The sequence below is a fragment of the Eptatretus burgeri genome, chromosome 2, assembly GCF_056783735.1.
Source record: "Eptatretus burgeri isolate ZD-2024b chromosome 2, Ebu_testis_v1, whole genome shotgun sequence".
Taxonomy (NCBI): Eukaryota; Metazoa; Chordata; class Myxini; order Myxiniformes; family Myxinidae; genus Eptatretus; species Eptatretus burgeri.
In genome coordinates, this window is record NC_140962.1 from 141,553,510 (window position 1) to 141,572,613 (window position 19,104).

Sequence of the window (19,104 nt, forward strand, 5' to 3'; positions counted from 1 at the left end):
GATTGGGTGCAGTCCTCCATATTCTTTGTCATTCGCAAATTTGCGTGGACATCTCGGGCCAATTGGGCATTGGGCGTGTATGCCTTACGATCCGATCTTTCCTGGAATTGGAGTACTTTGCTTAACCCGGTGTTACTGAGGGTGAAAGTTCAGTTTGCAAAGGAGGGGAAGGGGTGAGACAGAAGACAGATGCAGGGAAGAGTACATGTAACGAGATGGGAGGCTGGAGTTCGAAAAACTCTGAGAGAAGGTGGACGTGTATCTATTACAAACGCAATGCATGTCTATTCACACGGAGTACGATACGCTTAACGAAACAGATACTTAAGAACTAACTTATGTTTGTTTTCTGAGACTACTGAGGGTGGTCGTCACTTTATCATATCAAAAGTTTCCATCTATATTTGCTGTTTTCTTTCTCCAGGAATGGTGCTAACAGTGAAAATTGAGCCTGGATCCTTGGACCATGGAGATGTGAAAGAAGGTACTAGTTACTTGATGCTTCTTTGTAAACAATAATATTTGTGGAATAGCTCGTTGTCGAGGTTCAACTGAATCCCTTTGCGGATGCTCCAGCCTGGAGTGCACGTGTTTGGAAATTAGCCATCGATCCGTTTGATCGATCCTTATAAATTTCACACTCGTAAACCCGAGGAATATGAAAGGTTAATCTTCTCATAAGTTCTTCGTTGCATCCTCGTATATTTATATCCAACACTTCATGAACACTTAAGTTGATTAGTTAATGCAGACAGTATTTTATTTTAAACAGGAGATGGGTGTCATGAATATTTTCTACCTCTACTTTCCCTTAACCCAACCCTTTACTTGCAGGTAACTGTGTTTCCTCCTTCCTCCCTCTTCCTTTGCAAGTTTGTTCATTCCCTTGCTTGGTGTCTGCCTTTTACCCCACTGTCAATATGTCATCTCCCTGCTCTGTCTTCTTGCTTTTCCATGAGAAAAGATTTCTTTTATACCAAAAGTTTGGAACATCTCAACAAATCCTGTCCAAAAACTCTGCTGACAGCTTCTCTAATCTTTTTTTATTTTTTTATTTTTTTTCATTTAAATTCCCTCTTCATCAATAGTTTTTTTTACTTATTTCTGATTACTTGTTCTTACAACTCCCCTTTTCATTTTCTTGTCATTGCCAAGGCTGCTTTAAAGGCTGCCTTTACTAACCCAGTGAGATGGGGAGTGCTGGCCACCTGGTCAGGGTGTTTTTGGAGGGGGGGGGGGTTCCTGCGTTTCACGTTCTGGTGCGAAGCCCGTCGGTTGGCTGTGCGTGCCCGTCTGTGTGCAACTCATGTGACCCACTCCTGGGACAGCTCCAGGCGGGGAGTTTGACAGGAGCAGTACGCCTGTCAAACGGTAATGTAGCAGTCCTAATGCGAACTCAGCAAGGACAGACACCCCCCGGTGGAGCAGAAGGGCGAAAGCTCTCTTGATCTTGAGTTTCAGTACAAATATAGACCGTGAAAGCATGGCCTCACAATCTTTTTGGGTTTTAAGCAAGAGGTGCCAAACATCCACAGTGATGTTGCTTTTTGATCCTTCAATATCGGCTCTTCCTATCATTGCGAAGCAGAATTTGCCAAGTGTTAGATTGTTCACCCACTAACAGCAACGTCATCTGTATTTAGACCATTATGGACGGGTTACTTTTACCCTACTGATGCTTTTGTCGCCGGGGCAGCAACCACGCTCGCTACGAGAGGAATCACGGGTTCAGACACCAGGTGCACGCAGATATCTGAGCAGCCAGTGGCGCAAAACTACCCTCTGAGGGATTATGGCTGAACGCCTCTAAGTCAGAATCCCACCTTAGGCACGGTGATACTGTTGAGCATGGGGCTTTGGCTGAGACAGTCTATGAATTTTGAGCTGGGGGGCATCTCAGATCACCCCCCCCCCACCATCTGAAACCATGATCTTTTCCATCCCGGTTTACCCCCACGCCCCCCCCTTTCCCCTCAGCCCCAAGGCCACCTCCTAAATTTCCAGTTTTTCCTTTCTGAGAGTTTGCTTCTGAATCCACCTTGTCCACCTAGTGCATCCTCCCTTACCCTGCTTTCCTTATTAACCTCCGCCATCTTCGAAGATGGATGGAGGTTACTGTTTTCACCCCTTTCTGTTTGTTTGTTTGTTTGTGAACAGTATTACGGAAAAACTCCTCGCTGGATTTCGACGAAACTTGGTGGGGGGGTTAGGTATGGTCCAAGGATAATGCCATTAAATTTTGGACTTGGTCCCCCCCCCCAAAAAAGTTAAAGAAAAAAATTTTTTTTTGCATTTCTACATGTTTTAAGTGATTTCCAACCCCCCCCCCCCCAAAAAAAATTACCCCCCCCCAAAAAATAGAATTTTTTTTTGCATTTCTACATGTTTTAAGTGATTTCCCACCCCCCCCCCCAAAAAAAAATTACCCCCCCCCAAAAAAAATAGAATTTTTTTTTGCATTTCTACATGTTTTAAGTGATTTCCAACCCCCCAAAAAATGTTACCCCTCAAGAAAAAATTGTTAGAGAAATTTTTTTTTTGCATTTCTACATATTTTGTGATTTCCAACCCCCAAAAATTGTTTGAGAAAAATTTTTTTTTTTTTGCATTTTTACATGTTTTAAGTGATTTCAACCCCCCAAAAAAAATTACCCCCCCCAAAAAAAGGAAAAATTTTTTTTTTTTGCATTTCTACATATTTTAAGTGATTTCCAACCCCCCAAAAAATTGTTTGCGAAATTTTTTTTTTGCATTTCTACATGTTTTAAGTGATTTCCAACCCCCCCAAAAAATTTTTAGAGAAAAAAATTTTTTTGCAACTTTTTTCAACAAAATTTCGATTTTTTTTTTTTTTTTTTTTTTTTCATTTTTACATGTTTTAAGTGATTTCCCACCCCCCCCCCCCCCCAAAAAAAAAATGTTGGAGAAAAGAACTATAACTGTCAGCACTGTTGACATCACATTTAATAAATAAGATATAAGGTTCACTTGAGTGACCCAGCAGTATTGGCGGCGGAGGTTTTGCACTCTCCCGAGTGGTCCCCCTCTAGTTTCTTCATGTCTCCCTCTATTTTTATAGCACGGCGACATCGCGCTGTTATCTAATTCGCTATTCTGTCCTGTGTCTTCTGTCGCGTCTTCTGTCACACTTATGGCCTTGTACGTCCCTTTGATCTGAGAGCTATAAATAGAAATTGTCCAACGTCACAACTCTTCCCATCATGCATGCTAATTTACTGTGTCTACATTTAAATTTTATAACTGCAAAATTGTTTCATCATTCTTAACCTAGACTTTACTGCCCCCAGCCGCGCGATATCGAAGTATTCACTTCTTTTATCCTTCAATCTTGTTGGCGGTGTGTATCCCACACCTCCCCCCTCTCTGCTGTTCTTTTTGCTCTGTTGCATCCTGATCCATTCAGTGTTCTCGCTCCTCCACGAGCCTACAGGATGTTTTGAGAATGTCATCGATGCTATTATTTTCTCATTCTTGACCTCAAATTCTTTATGAAGGACTTTGTTTTGTTCAACCTTGGCAAAGTTTGCTTTTCGTGGTTAAATGGGTCATTTTGGTTTGTGCAAATGGTGTGCTTATTTATCTTGTTTTTTAATGAAAAAGTAAAAATAACGTTCTCCTTTGTGGTTTGATTTTTGGTTGTTTGTTTTTTGTTTGCAGAGATACCAGAGGAGTCCAGAAACATTCTCTCCACCACGAGTTCTTGCACACACTTCACAGAAACATCGAAGGAGCTGCGCAGGGAAAATCATCACCAGGGGTCGAGTGATCAAGAGCACGCTTCCATGCAGGCCTCCGATATTTCATTCGACAAAAGCAGTTTGAGTATTCTTTCAGACATCTGTATTGGTGTGCGTTCATACAAGTGCACAGTTTGTGAAAAGGTATTCGCTCGGTCATCATCTTGTCTCCGACACATGAATGTCCACAGAAGCGAGTACCCATACAGGTGTTCTGTCTGTGGAAAAGGGTTCATTAAGCCCTCCAAGTACCGCACTCATTTGAAGATTCATAACATTGACCGTCCGTACAGGTGCTCAACCTGTGGAAAAGGTTTTGTTCAACCGGCATACTACCGCTCCCATTTGAGGATTCATAATGGTGAGCTTCCCTACAAATGTTCGACATGTGGCAAAGGTTTTGCTTGGTCATCAAGCTATCGCACTCACTTGAGGGTTCATACGGGCGAGCGCCCATACTGGTGTACATTATGTGGAAAAGGTTTTGCTTGGTCCTCGCAATACAACAATCATGTGAGGGATCACAATGGTGAGCGCCCTTACAAGTGTACTGTTTGCGAGAAGGTGTTCAGTCACTTGTCGTCCTTCCGGGATCACATGAGAATCCACAGTGGAGTTCGTCCTTATGAATGCACAACTTGTGGAAAGAATTTTATTCAATCTTCTAATTATCGCAGGCACTTGAAAATCCATCAGGAAGAGCGTGCTTTTCAGTGCTCTGTTTGTGGCAAAAGTTTTCATCAGTCTTCGGGTCTTCAGCGGCACTTAAGAACACACAGCAATGAACGTCCATACAAGTGCACCGTGTGTGTTAAAGCATTTAATACATCATCATCTTGTAAGAGACATATAAAAATTCATTCCAAACAACAATACCCAGGTTGTTTTTACCAAAGTACATTTAACTGATGAGAAAGTAAACAGAGCACTCATTAATTTACTTTTAATCGCCAGCAATGCCATGTTCATGGACGTCAGCACAATGGAAAGGTGGAAGTCGCGAGTGAGGAAATAATTTTACACGTAGATGTTGCCATCAAATAATTTGTCTGACAAAAAGAGTCAAATAAATAATTGGAACGGCACTCAGAGCGCATACCTCCACCAGACTGAACAGTTTGTTTTATATCCCACTGATAGACCGGATCTGCATCCAGACCTTAACCAAGATCTCATCATCCTGTTCTTGTCCCCAACTCATCCACCAAGTTTCACCCCCCCCCCCCCCCGTCGGTGGGAGCAGGAATTTGGAATTTGCTCAGGATGCCAGTGATATCTTGCCTTCATGTTGGTAACGAGTGCACTTAAACGGGTAGTGACCAGAAACAGGAAGAAGTCGTGATGCAGCACAACAACAGAGTACTATTGAGGGACAGAAGAATGGCAGCATTTAAAGATATGACGGGAATGAATCGACCAGTGATGCAGACCGAGATGCAGACCATTTTAGCGTACGACCCTCACGGCTACTGTCATTCTGTCGGGTTTTGAAGTGGTTCCGCCAACTTGTAACCACCCATAGGTCTTATGAAGTCAATCATTTCATGAAGTGGATTTACCTACTTGTTAACCGGTTTGCCTATCATGTGAAGGAATAAATGATCATCAAATTATTTATTTAGTAAAACCTCAACTATTGGCACTATGTTATAAAATTGTCTTCGTTCTGAGTCTCTTTATTCTTCCCACAATTTTACAAACACAGTACCTCTCTCTGTACTCCACTCAGTCACACTCTGCAGCTCACCGAAACCCAACAGTTTTGTAGCACTTTCCACATGTGTATTTTCATTTCCCTTTGACTACTACTTTAATGGCCCAACTAATTCCATCTTGTGAGATAATTTTGGCTCAAGTGTTTTGATGAAGTGGCTGGCCAGGCCGATTGTTGTTCAGCTTGTTTTGGAAGTCGGGGTTCCGGCGAAAGACTCGGTTCTTCAATGCCCACCAGATAATACAAGCAGACAGCACATCCACTTCCCATCCAGCCAAGGGATGGTGCACTTTGTGCTGTAATGGTGAAAACACAGGGAGAATCCTGGGATGCAAGTGAGCGTCAGCGCAGAGGTTCGCCCAGCCCAGGCAAGAAAGATGTTTGACTCTGCAGATTAACTTTCACTGAAGGGATGTTTGGTGCAGGCTTGGAATATATGAATTGGATTCTCGCGGCTTCATCGATGTTCTGAGACATGTACTCTGACATCAGGGCCACCGGATTCTCACAAGAAAATTACTCCCACCAAACCCTTCTGCTTGACTTTCAGCTCCTGCTTTGAACACTTATATTGACCTACCTCGTACATGATATTACGTATCTTTGTTGTATTATCCTCATCTCAACGCCTTGTATCCGGAGGCAAAAGGCGCTATATAAATAACATGATTATTTTAAAATTATTATTGTGATGATGCTTTCTTGTTTTATTTTATCTTATGCTATTGATTTTTTTTGTTTTTTTCTTTGGAATTATATTCATGTTTTGTTGAGTACCATGACTAAACATGTAATCCTCATTAAATAACGATTACTACTACTACTACCTGTCACAATCTGATTGAAACCTCAGGTTAATTTCATGCAGGCCCTTGCACTCGATCATCTTTGTTGTTTCTTTTTTTTTTGCCTTCATGTAACTCGAGCCATCCTTGGTGTCAGCTACGTGCCTGCATTCCAACTCTGACTCGCTCTTTCCTAAAGCCATCCCTCACACACTTTCACCATTAATCCGGCATTATGGAAGCATCTCGATGATTCCACCAACTCATCAGACTGATTATAATTGGTCCCTGTTGTACTTTATCTCTGTTACTTCGGTTAAAATTAAAGTTCACAAAGCACGATCGTTCTCACACTGCCCCCTCCACCTGATCTAAAATCATTCTCCGGTCACGCGCGTCTCTCAGCCACACTGACTGTGCACGCAACATTTGAAGTTGGGATCGGGCACTCGTTCAGCACTACAAGGAAATAAAAGAAATTGAGAAGAGGTGGCATTGATGGAAGAGATAAAAGGACATTTTGTGCAATTCACCTTTTTTTTTTTAAATCCATAAATGATGTGCAAGTTGGATGTTTTTGGAACATCGAATAGCCGCAGCTGATGCTTCCTGTCTTCCCACTTTGACTCTTGGAGTTTAAAACCCTCGCTCTCCTTAGTTTATGGCAGGAGGTTGTCTTACTGTCTGCTTCTTTCCCACTGTAGACAGGTTTGTGGACTTGCAGTCTCAGACTTGCTTTCTTCTTGTCTTGCTCCTCTCACCCTGTTGCCTCTTCCTTCAACCCCTGCCCTCCCAAGTAGCACATATTCAAACAGAAGCCCTCAGTGTATTTGCCTTTCACCAGTGTATGAGTCGAACACCCTCTTCCGTTCTTTTCTGCCCCTCTTATCTCACCTGCTGAATAATCTTCCACATAATGTTATCTCATGCTTTTTCCTTCCAGGCCTTCAAGTGCCTGTTGTTCACAACCACCTTGTCGTATCTCCCATTTGTACTTCTGTGTTTTGATGCATCCTCCGAGATCTTGTACCCCTTTCGTCTGCAACTCCTCTCCTCATGCTACAGTGCATGTACGTGCTCTCTTCTTCCCATTCAGTCCACTTCAGTTGATCCTGTTCTACCTGTAATTTCGCTCTTCTGCTGTCTTGACACCTCCTGTGTTAAAAAAAAATCTTAAAGTTGTCTGTAATCGTAATTAAATTGTCTTCTTCAGGAATGGTGAAAATTGAGCCTGGATCTTTGGAACTCATGGATGTTAAAGAAGGTACGAGATGTTTCCTGTTTGCTCTGTTGAACCAAAGAGTGCATGAGGGAATACCTTTGTCGATGCTCAAGCATCAAACATGAAATGTAATTGCGTGGAAACCTACTTTTTAGTGTTCATTCAACAATAACTGTCATTATCCAATCACGCGCTACATCACCATCAATCGAACATCCCCAAAATAAGAAGAAACAGAATAACTATTAAAGGTGTTGTGAGTCCACAGACCAGTTTTTCCAATCCTCGACAAAATCTAAGGCTTGTAGAAGAACAAAACGACAAATTGTTGCGGGTGTGTGTCTGCAAAAAACTGTGTCAATCAATGGGCAATATGATCATAAAAGGAATGGAGTACTTTATAAACGCAGTCCAACAAACAGGTGGCAGGTCCACAGGTGAAAGAAAGGTGTTATGAAGGAGGATGTAGGTGAGCGTCTCAATTGGACTTTGGGAGTGTAACGAATGGTTGGGTTTTTCTTTTTTTTAAAGAATCCATCTCTCTTAGAGGTCTGCGGATATTCTTATAGAATGAGAGATTTGTTAGAGCCTGATGAGAAGATCGACAGTGAAGAATTGAAAGGGCACCACCCTACATCGAGTGTATGAAAAACGTGTCCTGAAAGTCAGACTTCTGAGAGATGCCATAAACTGAAAATGCCTTGGAAGCAACCACAAGTGGAGCAAAATCATAAATGTTCCAGCCCAGAGTGGGGAGGCATCATCCTTGGACCCTCTTCAGAGGAAGTCTGTGTGCATTGTAATGAGCTGTGCGCTGCTCCTAGTAGATTTGGTTCTGTTGTGAATGCCAAAGTGCAAGAGGTACAAAGCCGACTATTATCCGGGGGATTGTCCACCAAAGTAAACTGGTGTCAATCGCCATCTCTTTTCCAATGAGGGACAAATCAATATTATTGGACAAACTATATTATTGAGAGACATGTTCCAAATAATCTTCAAAAGACTTACCAACCCCCTCCTTTCCCTTCCTTCCACCCTGCCTTTCCACCCTGCCTTTCCCCCCTCAAAATCTGAAGACAGGAATGCTGCTACAGAATGTCTCCTTTGGTCACATCACATCATCAGCACCATGGGCCATGCATGAGACAGCGATTTAACAGGGTGGAGTCATCAGCATAATGGCACGGAGAATTTTATAGGGAAACATTTAGTGTCAACCCAAAACAATAGATCACAGCACACCAGCTTTAAGAGGTAGAGCACACAATAACTAATGCTATCCAAAGAAAGTCGTTACCACTCGTATATCTTATTGGAGAACCATTTTGAGGAGCACACCATTAATTATGTTGCTCTGCTATCATTGCAAGTGAATTTTAGTTTTTAAAGAAACAAAATACAGATTAAAGGTCCCCTGACGTGCAAAAGTACTTAAATTTCATTTTTATATGTCCAAGAGGAGTTTTTTTCATCGTGATTTCAAATCTGACGATGTTTTTTTCACAATACTCATTCTGTAAAATGTAAAATTAAAAAAACAAACGTCTTCGGGAACGCCCCTAAAAATTCTCCTGAAAGGGGTGTAGTAACCCACATGACATCACGTACAGTATGTCAAAGGCTGCACGTAAATTACTCGGGTTGGTGGTCTATGTGATTCTATTGGCTTCCTGTGTGTTTCCACATTTGATTGATCGACTCAAACGCTTCATTCGTTTCTGCTTTTAAAAAATCGAACATTTGGTTTTGAATAATGGATGGCATGGACTTTGATTTGTCTAGTAACGACAGTGAGTGTGAGAGAAATGAAGGATTTTGGTCTGAATCACATGGAGAATTGTCGGATAACATAGTCGCGGGAGGTGAAGTTCAGGCAGCTGGAAATGAAGTACGGCCTTAGCAGTTCGAGCACGAAGCAGGACAAGCAGAGAAAAATGGCGATGAAATTCCCGGCGTTCATGATGATCGGGAGGACATCGAAGGAAGACTCGGAAATAACAACTGGTTAGACTAAATCCTTTTCGTAATTCAATAATGTAAATTCGACTTGCATACTGCTCGATATCGGAAATATTTTAGTGAGGTGACGTGAACAGCGCAGCGCAGCGGACATGTTGCTTCACGGCGAATTAATCACAAACAAGGCCGGCGCATGTCATCGGCCGTATCTCTCCGCGCATAAGACGAAGCAATCTCGCTGTCCGGATACGATGAAAACTTGTGTGCAGAACACACCTTGTGACACAATTGTCTCGAGTAGTCCGATAAATCTGACGTTCTGTTGCATTTTTATTTATTTTATTCCTTCTGTCGTCATGTAGCGCCAATAGAAAACAATGAAGAAAAGAGAATAATAAAATAAAGCTACAGCACGTCAGATTTATCGGACTAGTCGGACGGACGACGGATTTATCGGACTAGTCTAGACTCTAGAGTTGACAAGTAACTTGTATTAGCATGCACACAATGTATAAGTCAATGCGTAAGAGTCCCGAGGCTATGAGGCCATGTAATAGGACAGATAAATTTGTCTTTCATAGTTGTGCAAACATTTTTTCCCCTTTTCTTTTATTACTGCATTTTGGCTAAATGTTAATGAATAGCATACCAATGGAAGCAGTACCTTCACTTTAGAATAAACCCATGTATGTCGAGTGCAGCCATACCTGGCTTGCATGTATGTGGAATCGTACCTATCCCAGCAGGCTGGTTTCAACGAACAATTCAATAAGCTACAAAATGTGGATGCAGGTTTTTTTACATTGTTTGATTTTAAAATTATCTCCTTGCGCCTTGAAATGATGCAATATTAATGGTTAGTATTTTACTTGTATGTCCCTGTAATTTTTTTTTTTTAATGGAAAGGTTAAACAGGCAAATTTTATATTTTGTGGACATGGTAAAGCCCTTTATTGTGCATACATGTATTGGATTTGTATACTACTACGACAAGGAAGTAAAGGGATAAATAATTGCCTCGTGATTGTTGTGCAGACACGGCTCAGAAGCAGAATTTCTTGTCTCTGTGTGTGAGGAATGAGGGGTTGGGATGAATAGAGGGATGAAAACAGCCCGTGCTCAAAGTCACCGTCTTTGAAGTGAGCAGTGCAAATGACGCTCGTGTCGCTGGGGCCTTTCCAGTTTCGCCTCGTCAACTTCACTTTAGATGTCCATATTCTCCGACGATTATCATCTTTCGGAAATACATGAAGGCTTACACTGTCTTTGCTTGTATTGCTGCATTATGCTACGATACATCTTGCAGGCATTTTCGAAAGTACGGCTAAAACTATTTTAAACTTTCGCGAAACAATCACTGGAATTAAGACGATCACAGAGATTGCACTAACGTGCAAAATGCATTTGTACATACTTTATAAGGCGCGCGACATCTCGACTCCCGAGTCAATCCACTCTGTGCGAGTTTCTGTATGTGACGTCACGCTGCGATTCGCTGAAGTCCATTTTTTTTAGGGGCAGGGCAAAGCACGTTGTGAAAGGCTCCAGAAATGATCGAAATATTGCTCTAATTATCCCATTTTTGATTTTAAAAAAACATGGGTGATATCTTCACTAGGAAGGTCAAGTTAATATATAAATAGCAAGTTTATTTTTCATGTCAGGGGACCTTTAAGCTTGTACATCAGTCACATGGGTGAGAAACTATGGCACAAAGTTGAATAATCGACAATGTTGAAAACATTATTTTCAAATGAAGCATAGAAGTCATTCCTATAGCCAGAAAAGATGACTTGTCATGGGACACCGTCTTATAAAACAGCAACTTCTAAGGGAAGAGCAGGAGAGGTGGTGCTGCCATTTTTTCCCTCCCCAAGATCTAAGGTTTGTAATGGAGCTGACACTCACACATATGACAAACAACACACACACACACACGCCCACGACCATTGGTCACTGAGTTTGGGGGACGTGCCGTTATTTCCTATGGGTACCAGTGACGTCACAACAATGACTCCGCTTTTCTCACTGCAATCGGCGGGGCATTTCTTCAAGAGGAATTTCCTCCCCATTGACACCAACCCTTGGAGATTGTCAGTGCATTGTCCTGTTAAATTCTGGATATGAAGTGAGGAAACAGTAGTACCATTTTTAGTCTTTGGTATGACTTGGCCTGGGTTTGAACCATCAACCATACAGACTCGAAGCAGATGCTCCAACCATTACATCACTGAGTCTGGTTAAGTGGATGTTTCCGGTGGAAGAGCAGGAGAGATAATGCTGCTGATGGTGGCTGAATTTACGCATTGATTTTATCTACACGCAGTTAAGCAGCAGGTTCTGAGTTTCATTGGCATGTAGCCTCAGGAGCAGTACTGGAGGACAGACAATATCAAAAATTAAATCATGTTGAATGAGATTGCCCTTAGCTCTTGCTTCAAAGCTTTAACCCATCCATCATTGCTGAGATCACAGCAGAAGCATTCCATGAGAGGAGTAGCAGAAGTAAAGGAAATTGATCAGACATCAAAACGTCTTGAAAAATATGTTTTGTGATCATGTTGGACCATCCTACTTTGCATTCGATGGGAAGCGGGTGACCGGTTGCTAAAGGGGTTCCTCTTTGCAGCAGTTTTGTCAATATAGTTTATATTTGGTATAACTTTGGGACAGACATAAAAGGATTTAATGAGCATAAAAGAGGATGGGAGGAAACACTGAAACTTGCAAGTAAAATGGTTGAGTTAGGAAAGGTTATTGGGGGTAAATAAAGCTCATGGGTCAGAATTGGGGATGACAAAAGATGGTGGTGCACTGCTTGGATAAAGTCCTGGAGGGAATAATGAAACAGAACAGCTTCTGGAAGTTGGTTTCAGAGATGGGAGAAGTGAGGAGTAAAAGAGCTGAAGTGTACAGTCTGCTTGGATTTTGGAAGTTTAAGCAGAAGGAGATTACGAGAAGAGCGTGTGCTTCCTGGAGTTTCTGGGGAGGGTCGGAGTACAGAGTAGACAGGAGAAAACAGAGACCACTGTCCTACGTGTGATGCGAGAGTAACAAGCCCTGTGGTTCGGCCACATCAAGGGAGAAATATTAGAAACGACAATGGTCAGAAACTCTTATTCTCAAACAACAGATCAGGGCAATCTTTCCTGACATTTCTATCTCCCTGGGCACCCAACTTTGCTTTCTTAGCCATCATCTGTGTCGTGAGGTCATTTGTTTGAAATTATCATTTTATAGCGTTAAAATGCCATAAAATTGCTGCGTGTTTACTGACCGAGTGGATATCAGAAAACACGGGATCCTGCGATACCGGCTTGGATGGCTGATAATTGTTTATTTTTGAACATTTTCACACATTCACAGTCAGGAAGTTGCGTCCAAGTTTGTTAACACAAAAATCTGTTCATAATCAAAGGGTGGCACGAAACACGATGCAGGAACAACTTCACTACAATGAAAATGACAAATACTAAAGAACCCCAAATTAACTTCAAGGCCATAAACACCCTGCAGAACGGCCAAACAAAATTACTTATTGTTAGGAGGGAAACAGAGTCTTTTAGAAAAAGAAGAAAAAAAGGCTTTTCTTTGCTCCCAACCCAAAGTCTTCACCATCCCCCTCCCAATCCTAAGGCATCAAACAAGTCTTGATCTTCCCCCCACCCCAGCCTCCCCCCACTCCTCACCCTTCCTCTCATAAAAGCAAACGGATATTTCCACCTCGAAACAGCAGAATATTTCATGCTTTCCACTTCCCTATCATGCTATCAGCGACTTCACAGAAACCTGTCACGATGGCCTGTCCAACTCACAATTTTAAGAGAAAATAGAAATAATAGCGAGAAGTTTGGAGAATCCCACACGAAGGCAGGATGGAGAGGCTATCTATACACGTGGGCAATTGTGACTCCACAGCAGCCGCAAGTCTGCCCAATCCCAGAAGGGCGTCAGGACACACAGCCCATGGAATGGACCCCCAGATTTCTACACCAGCCACTCTGCTTCTCAGGCACCAGCCTGTTTGAGTCAACTTTGCTTTCATCTCCTCCTCATCTTGGACATTGTCACCATGACGGTGATTACGATGACCCCTGTGCCAAGAATCTCCTCCAACAATGACTTTCATGACTCAACTTTCTGAGGACCTCAATAACGATGACCACCAGCAATGACTTCCCCATCCTCCACCATCAACAACTTTCATAACCTGAAGAACGACCTCGACCATTCTCTCTAAGTGCTAGTTTTTATTCTCCAACCCCCAGCAATATCTCTGTAAATTTGTTGATGAGAAACCATGACACCATTTAGGGCAACATAAAGGCAACATTGTCCCTGCCCTCAGAAGGATCTATAGAGGTTTGACAGTTGTCGAGAGTTCTAGAGAGGTGAGGGGTGAGGAAACGAGAGAAACAATCACGGAGACTGGAAGAAAATGAAAGCACAAAGCACATGCTCATCGGGTGTGATTGAGTGGATATTCCTGGAGCATCACATTTGATTTAAACTGCTTCTTGTCGTGCATGCACTGATCGACAGTGAAGATCCCACATTATCTCTTGCAAACCGTCAGACTTTGGGAAGGAGCACGAAGCCAGTTGCCCTGTCTGCCAGCATGCAAGTGGATATAAAATATTGTTACGAATTCTGGCCCGTCCGGCGTGTGATCGGCCGCGTCGCCCACCGGAACGGACAATTCAGTCATGACCCTCTTGGAACATTTGCCAAGGAGCTAGTCACGGGTGGGGGTTTAACCTCACCACAAAATACCCGCGCGAAATAGAGTGAATCGCCGAAAGTCGATATACCTAAGTACTCGCAAGGGTAACTTACCGAGGGGTTGTACCACGCCACAGGTCGACTCCGGACACGAACCGCTTAAGCGGCTCGTTCCGTGCTACAAGGATAACCGAGCGGAGTTATCGTCGACCTTGAGGTTCAGATTAGTTACCGGGTGTTTTAAACCCACTATCAATCCCTTACGTGATGCAAGATGGAGATTCAACAAAGGAAAGGACGAAGCGAACGGGGGAACAATTGGACAACCACATTTAATGCGCGACACACGGAAGCACGTATTTCCAGTCAGCAACAATTAATCATGCACGTATACAGAGGCAAGAACAAAAGCAAGAACGAAACGCAGAGCTACAACCGAATATAATAATTACACTGGCACTAATGCAGGTCTAAACTTGACGTACTGGCGCCACACACACACATTTACACAAAACCCAAAGAAACAAAAGTGGCGACTTCCCTTTTTGCGCACCGAGTCCTTCTCCCGCGCCCTCAGCTTTCAGCTCCTCCGGCGTGGTCAGTGAGCTCATGCTTCGCGCCGGCACGTGTTGGCCGCTCGACGCCACAGACGGGGTTTTGGGGAACGAACGGGTGTTTCCGGCGCTATCTCGGTGCGGACGGGGGGGGGGAAACCGTCGATACTTGGGGCCGAGAGAGGGGAATGGCAGACGCTCTGTCCACCAGCGGGGTCTCGGGACCGCACCGACTCCGACCAGGAACTCTCGAGCAGGAGCTTCCTCTCTCTCTCTCTCTCTCTCTCTCTCTCTCTCTCTCTCTCTCTCTCTCGCCCCCTCTCTCTCTCTCTCTCTCTCTCTCTCTCTCTCTCTCTCTCTCTCTCACCACGCCGTCATGTACAAAGGGATCAAGCGTGCTCCTTCCCACCAGCGGACTCTCGGAACCGCACTGACTCCGACTGACCCTCCGACCAGGAACTCTCGAGCAGGAGCTTCCTCTCTCTCTCACCACACCATCATGTACAAAGGGATCAAGCGCGCGTTGAACTGTCCTCGTCCGCCCCTTTTTGTAGCGTGGGGCTCCGCCCTGTCGCTCCACCCCGTTCTTCGCTCCACCGCTCTTCGAGGCGTTTTGAGAAAGGTCTTGACAGGGGGGGCGTTCCTCCTCCCTGATCGCGTCACACCACGCATCCACCAATCGGGAGCGAGCTGCCCGACCATTCCCCCTTCTCACCAATCGCAACGACCATCAGGCTGGAGATTCAGGCGGGAGATATTCGGGCGGGAGATTCAGGCGGGAGACCTCTCCCCCGGGCTCCCGCAAGAACCTTCAGTGCACAATCCCGCGTCCCTCACCCGTCCCGTGGAGATCGTGGCCACGCGGTGGATGTAGGATGGCGTTCGTAAGATGGGTGGTGGCGAAGATGGTGGTGGGGAATGTTTTTTGAAGGTGGCATCATGGTGTGAATGGCGCGGTTGTTGAGATGTTGGTTGTGGAGAGGTTGGTGGCGATGGTTGGCGTTGTGGTTGCACCAAAATAACCACAGCAAAAGAAAAACGGCTAACTAAAGCATCGCAGCCTGAATTAATCACACATATTTCCTCTAAACAACGGGTGTGGGCTAACTACACATGAACTTATCGCTATATCTCACCTGAGGACCTTTCTGGTGTATTGCAAATTTCCACAACCGTAACAATATATTATCTTTCCAAATGAGTCAGATTGTTTCTGCTGGTAATCCAAGAAACATTCCAAATTTGTCCTGATAGCACCCAAGGAGGAGCTTGGCATGATCAAGGAACATTGTTATCACCCAATAAAACACGGAGTGAAATGACATTCCATCCATCCATTGGGACCATACTCTGTGCAGAGCGTTGGTGCTACCTAAACAGTCTCCTGGGCTATTAGGCACAATCCTGGACTGGTCGCCCCTCTGACACAGGATACCAGCAAGCTGGCACTCATTTTGCGGACCTCGGAAGGATGACAGGCAGAGTCATCCCTACCTGGTGTTGATTCAACATCCGAGCGGGATTTGAACTCAGGATCCTAGGATCCCAAGCCAACCACCCTAACCATTAAGCCAACACTAGGCATAAGTGACATTGTGATGCCAAAATTTACCTCTGGTCAATGGACAGACCTGTGGAAGCATTTTGATTTGTCCCTTCATTAAGACTAAAATTCAAGTTTTTGTTTAAGTTGGCGTTCAAGAATACATGAGTGTATTTCTTTAAGATGTTCTTGCTTTGATTCTCGTTTCAGCATTAACCCCAAAAGCTTGCTGTTGGTGCCTTTGGAAATTTTACTTTTAGGGTTGTCCAAATGCCATGTTTATCTAATTGATTTATTTTGCTGCTGTTTTGAAAAAACAAAATTACTTTTGTGGCTTGCTCTTTCACAGAGAGACCAGAAGAGCACATAAAAGTTCCCTCCACCAAGAGTTCTTGCACACTCTTCAGAAAAATATCAACACAGATGGAAAACCATCATCTGAGGACGAGTGATGAAGAGTCTGTTCCCATTCAAGCACCCAATATTTCAGACAAAGGCGGTTTGAATGTTGTTTCAGAGATGCGTGTCGGTGAACGCTCATGCAAGTGCACAAATTGTGGGATGGTATTTAGTCAGTCATCTTTTCTCCAGCACACAAGACGACACAACAGCAAGCGGCCCTACAGTTGTTCAGTCTGTGGGAAAGGGTTTTTAAATACGTCGCACTATCGCAATAATTTGAGGATTCATTACGGTGAGCGTCCTTACAGGTGCTCAATATGCGGCAAAAGCTGTATTCAGTCATCAAACTATCATTCCCATTTGAGGATTCACAATGGTGAGCGTCCATACAGGTGTTCCTTGTGTGGAAAATCTTTTACTTGGTCCTCGCAATATCACTATCATGTGAGAGTGCACAATGGTAAGTGCCCTTTTAAGTGTACGGTTTGTGGCAAGGCATTCACTCATTCGTCATCCTTTCAGAATCACATGAAAATCCATTGCTGTGCGTTCTTTTGTGTTTCTGAACGCCCATATAAGTGCACGATGTGTGTTAGAGCGTTTTGTATGTTATCATCCTGCAAGAGACGTATAAAAAGCCATTCCAGAATCGACAATACACAACATGTTCCTTTTAACAAATAACATTAAAACTATAAAAGTGAGTTTGTACTCATTAAAAGCAGACAGCTAATGAAAATCCTTACGTTCGCTAGCATTGCCGTGTTCTGCAGGTGGATCTCATTGAATGATCTTTTTAAAAAAAACAAGTCAATGCTCAAGAAGGAGCTGAAAGTCACCACTTAGTGTGATAAAGAAGGCAAATTAAATAACATATCCATGTTACTTTATTCAATACTTTCCAGCTGCAGCAATTCAGTTAGGTTTGTGGATTGTCGAGGAAATTCTTGTCATGAGAAACATTGTTTATAGTCTAAGTCAGCATTAAAACTGGAGGAAACCCCATTTTTGCTGATGAATTTGGATGAAACTTGATAATGGCCAACCGGAAGCGAATATCAGGAAAACTAGAGCTGCCACATAACTGTGAGCAGTTAAGCCGGGTACGGTACTGAACAATGCCCATGCCAATGACGATGCCATCCTATTTTGTCATTTTTATCAAACTATTTTTCATGGCTAGTCGATCCCAAGAACTGCCACTTATAAATGCGAGGAGGGAATTTTCCATGGGCACTTATAGAGCTGTGAGCCAAGAGGAATAAAGTTTGATAAACATGACATCATATTTCATTCACATTGTTTGGCAGCCATTTTGGAATGGATGAAAACTTAAAAAAAAAAATTTTCTGTGGAACCATTTCACCAATTGATACAAAACTTCAAACATATCATTCACAACACATGGGGAAAAGGGTTTCAAAACAATGACTTCATAGGTCACATGGTTTCGCAGCGATATTGGATTGATGGAAAAACTTTCTCTGAAATCAACCAATGATGTTTTAATTATCAAACTTTTTATCGCCATGGTTACTTGATGATATATCTTTAGTGCAGTGGTTTGACAATAATATTTTTTAAAGGAGGAGGAGAGGAAGAGATTGAGACCATACTCTGTGCAGAGCGTTGGTACTGCTTAAGCAGTCTCCTTGGCTATTGGGAAAAATCAAAAACACTACAACCGACTATGTTTATTTTGTGCAGTCACTTATACGGTTTTACTTATGGGACTCGGCGCCACAACATTCATTCAAAGAAAAACAAGGAAAAGACCCCCTCACAGACAAGGAAGTCAGACTGGGCCCGTGGGCCTTTATAACGTGGGACTTTGGTGACCGAAAGGGCCCCACGAGACCGTTGCAGGTGACCTGCACCCTCGTGGTGCCTTGATGGGGTGAGTCGCGACGTCCCGTCCCCACAACAGCTAGCGTAGCCGCGGTTGAACTCGGGCCTCCCGCGTGGCAGGCGAGCTCTCTCCGGCTCTCTCCACACAAACGCGTGGTTTGCCCGACACAGCAGGCAAGGCTGCGCCTCCAACTTGCGTCTCCTTCACGACGCCCGGACTCTCCATCGACTGCAAGCTCCAAGCTCCCGACTCCGATACGAGCCCAGACCTCCACGCACCTCCGGCAGCAGCAGCAAAGCTCCTTACGCTGCGTCCAGCGGCAGCAACCACACCAGCAACTCCAGGGAGAGAGAGAGCAAACGCTCCGTGCACCCTTTTTATTACCCACGCTCCGCCCCTCCGCTCTCGCCCCGCCCTCCTTCCAGAACATGCGGGAAACTTCCAGAACATGTGGGAAACTTCTCAAAGGAAGCGGTTTCCTGCCAAATTAGGGACGCGCGCCGTCACGGTAGTTCTCTTTGTCCCTTGCAGGGTGAAGTTCACCGTGGCAATGCCATTCTTCCGGGGGAGGGGGGAACGGGGACCGCCTGCTTTCC

The 19,104-nt window shown here is 43.9% G+C and overlaps 1 protein-coding gene and 1 non-coding gene across 6 annotated transcripts in view; both read left to right on the forward strand.

Annotated features, from left to right (window-relative positions):
• Nucleotides 1-19,104, forward strand: part of LOC147033359 (uncharacterized) — a 158,568-nt gene that overhangs the window by 33,066 nt on the left and 106,398 nt on the right. For 4 of the 5 annotated variants that reach the window (XM_085854042.1, XM_085853998.1, XM_085854016.1 and 1 more), the window contains 3 exons: nucleotides 425-484; nucleotides 3,679-3,837; nucleotides 7,471-7,521. In XM_085854042.1, coding sequence (XP_085710168.1) covers nucleotides 425-484; nucleotides 3,679-3,837; nucleotides 7,471-7,521 — 270 coding nt within the window. Of the gene's footprint in view, nucleotides 1-424; nucleotides 485-3,678; nucleotides 3,838-4,664; nucleotides 7,328-7,470; nucleotides 7,522-19,104 lie in introns of those variants that run through there. The other variant, XM_085854024.1, reaches the window with a different exon arrangement.
• On the forward strand, nucleotides 18,121-18,191 carry LOC147033360 (small nucleolar RNA SNORD36). Its single transcript, XR_015055619.1, has one exon. It is a non-coding gene; the product is annotated as a small nucleolar RNA SNORD36 (small nucleolar RNA).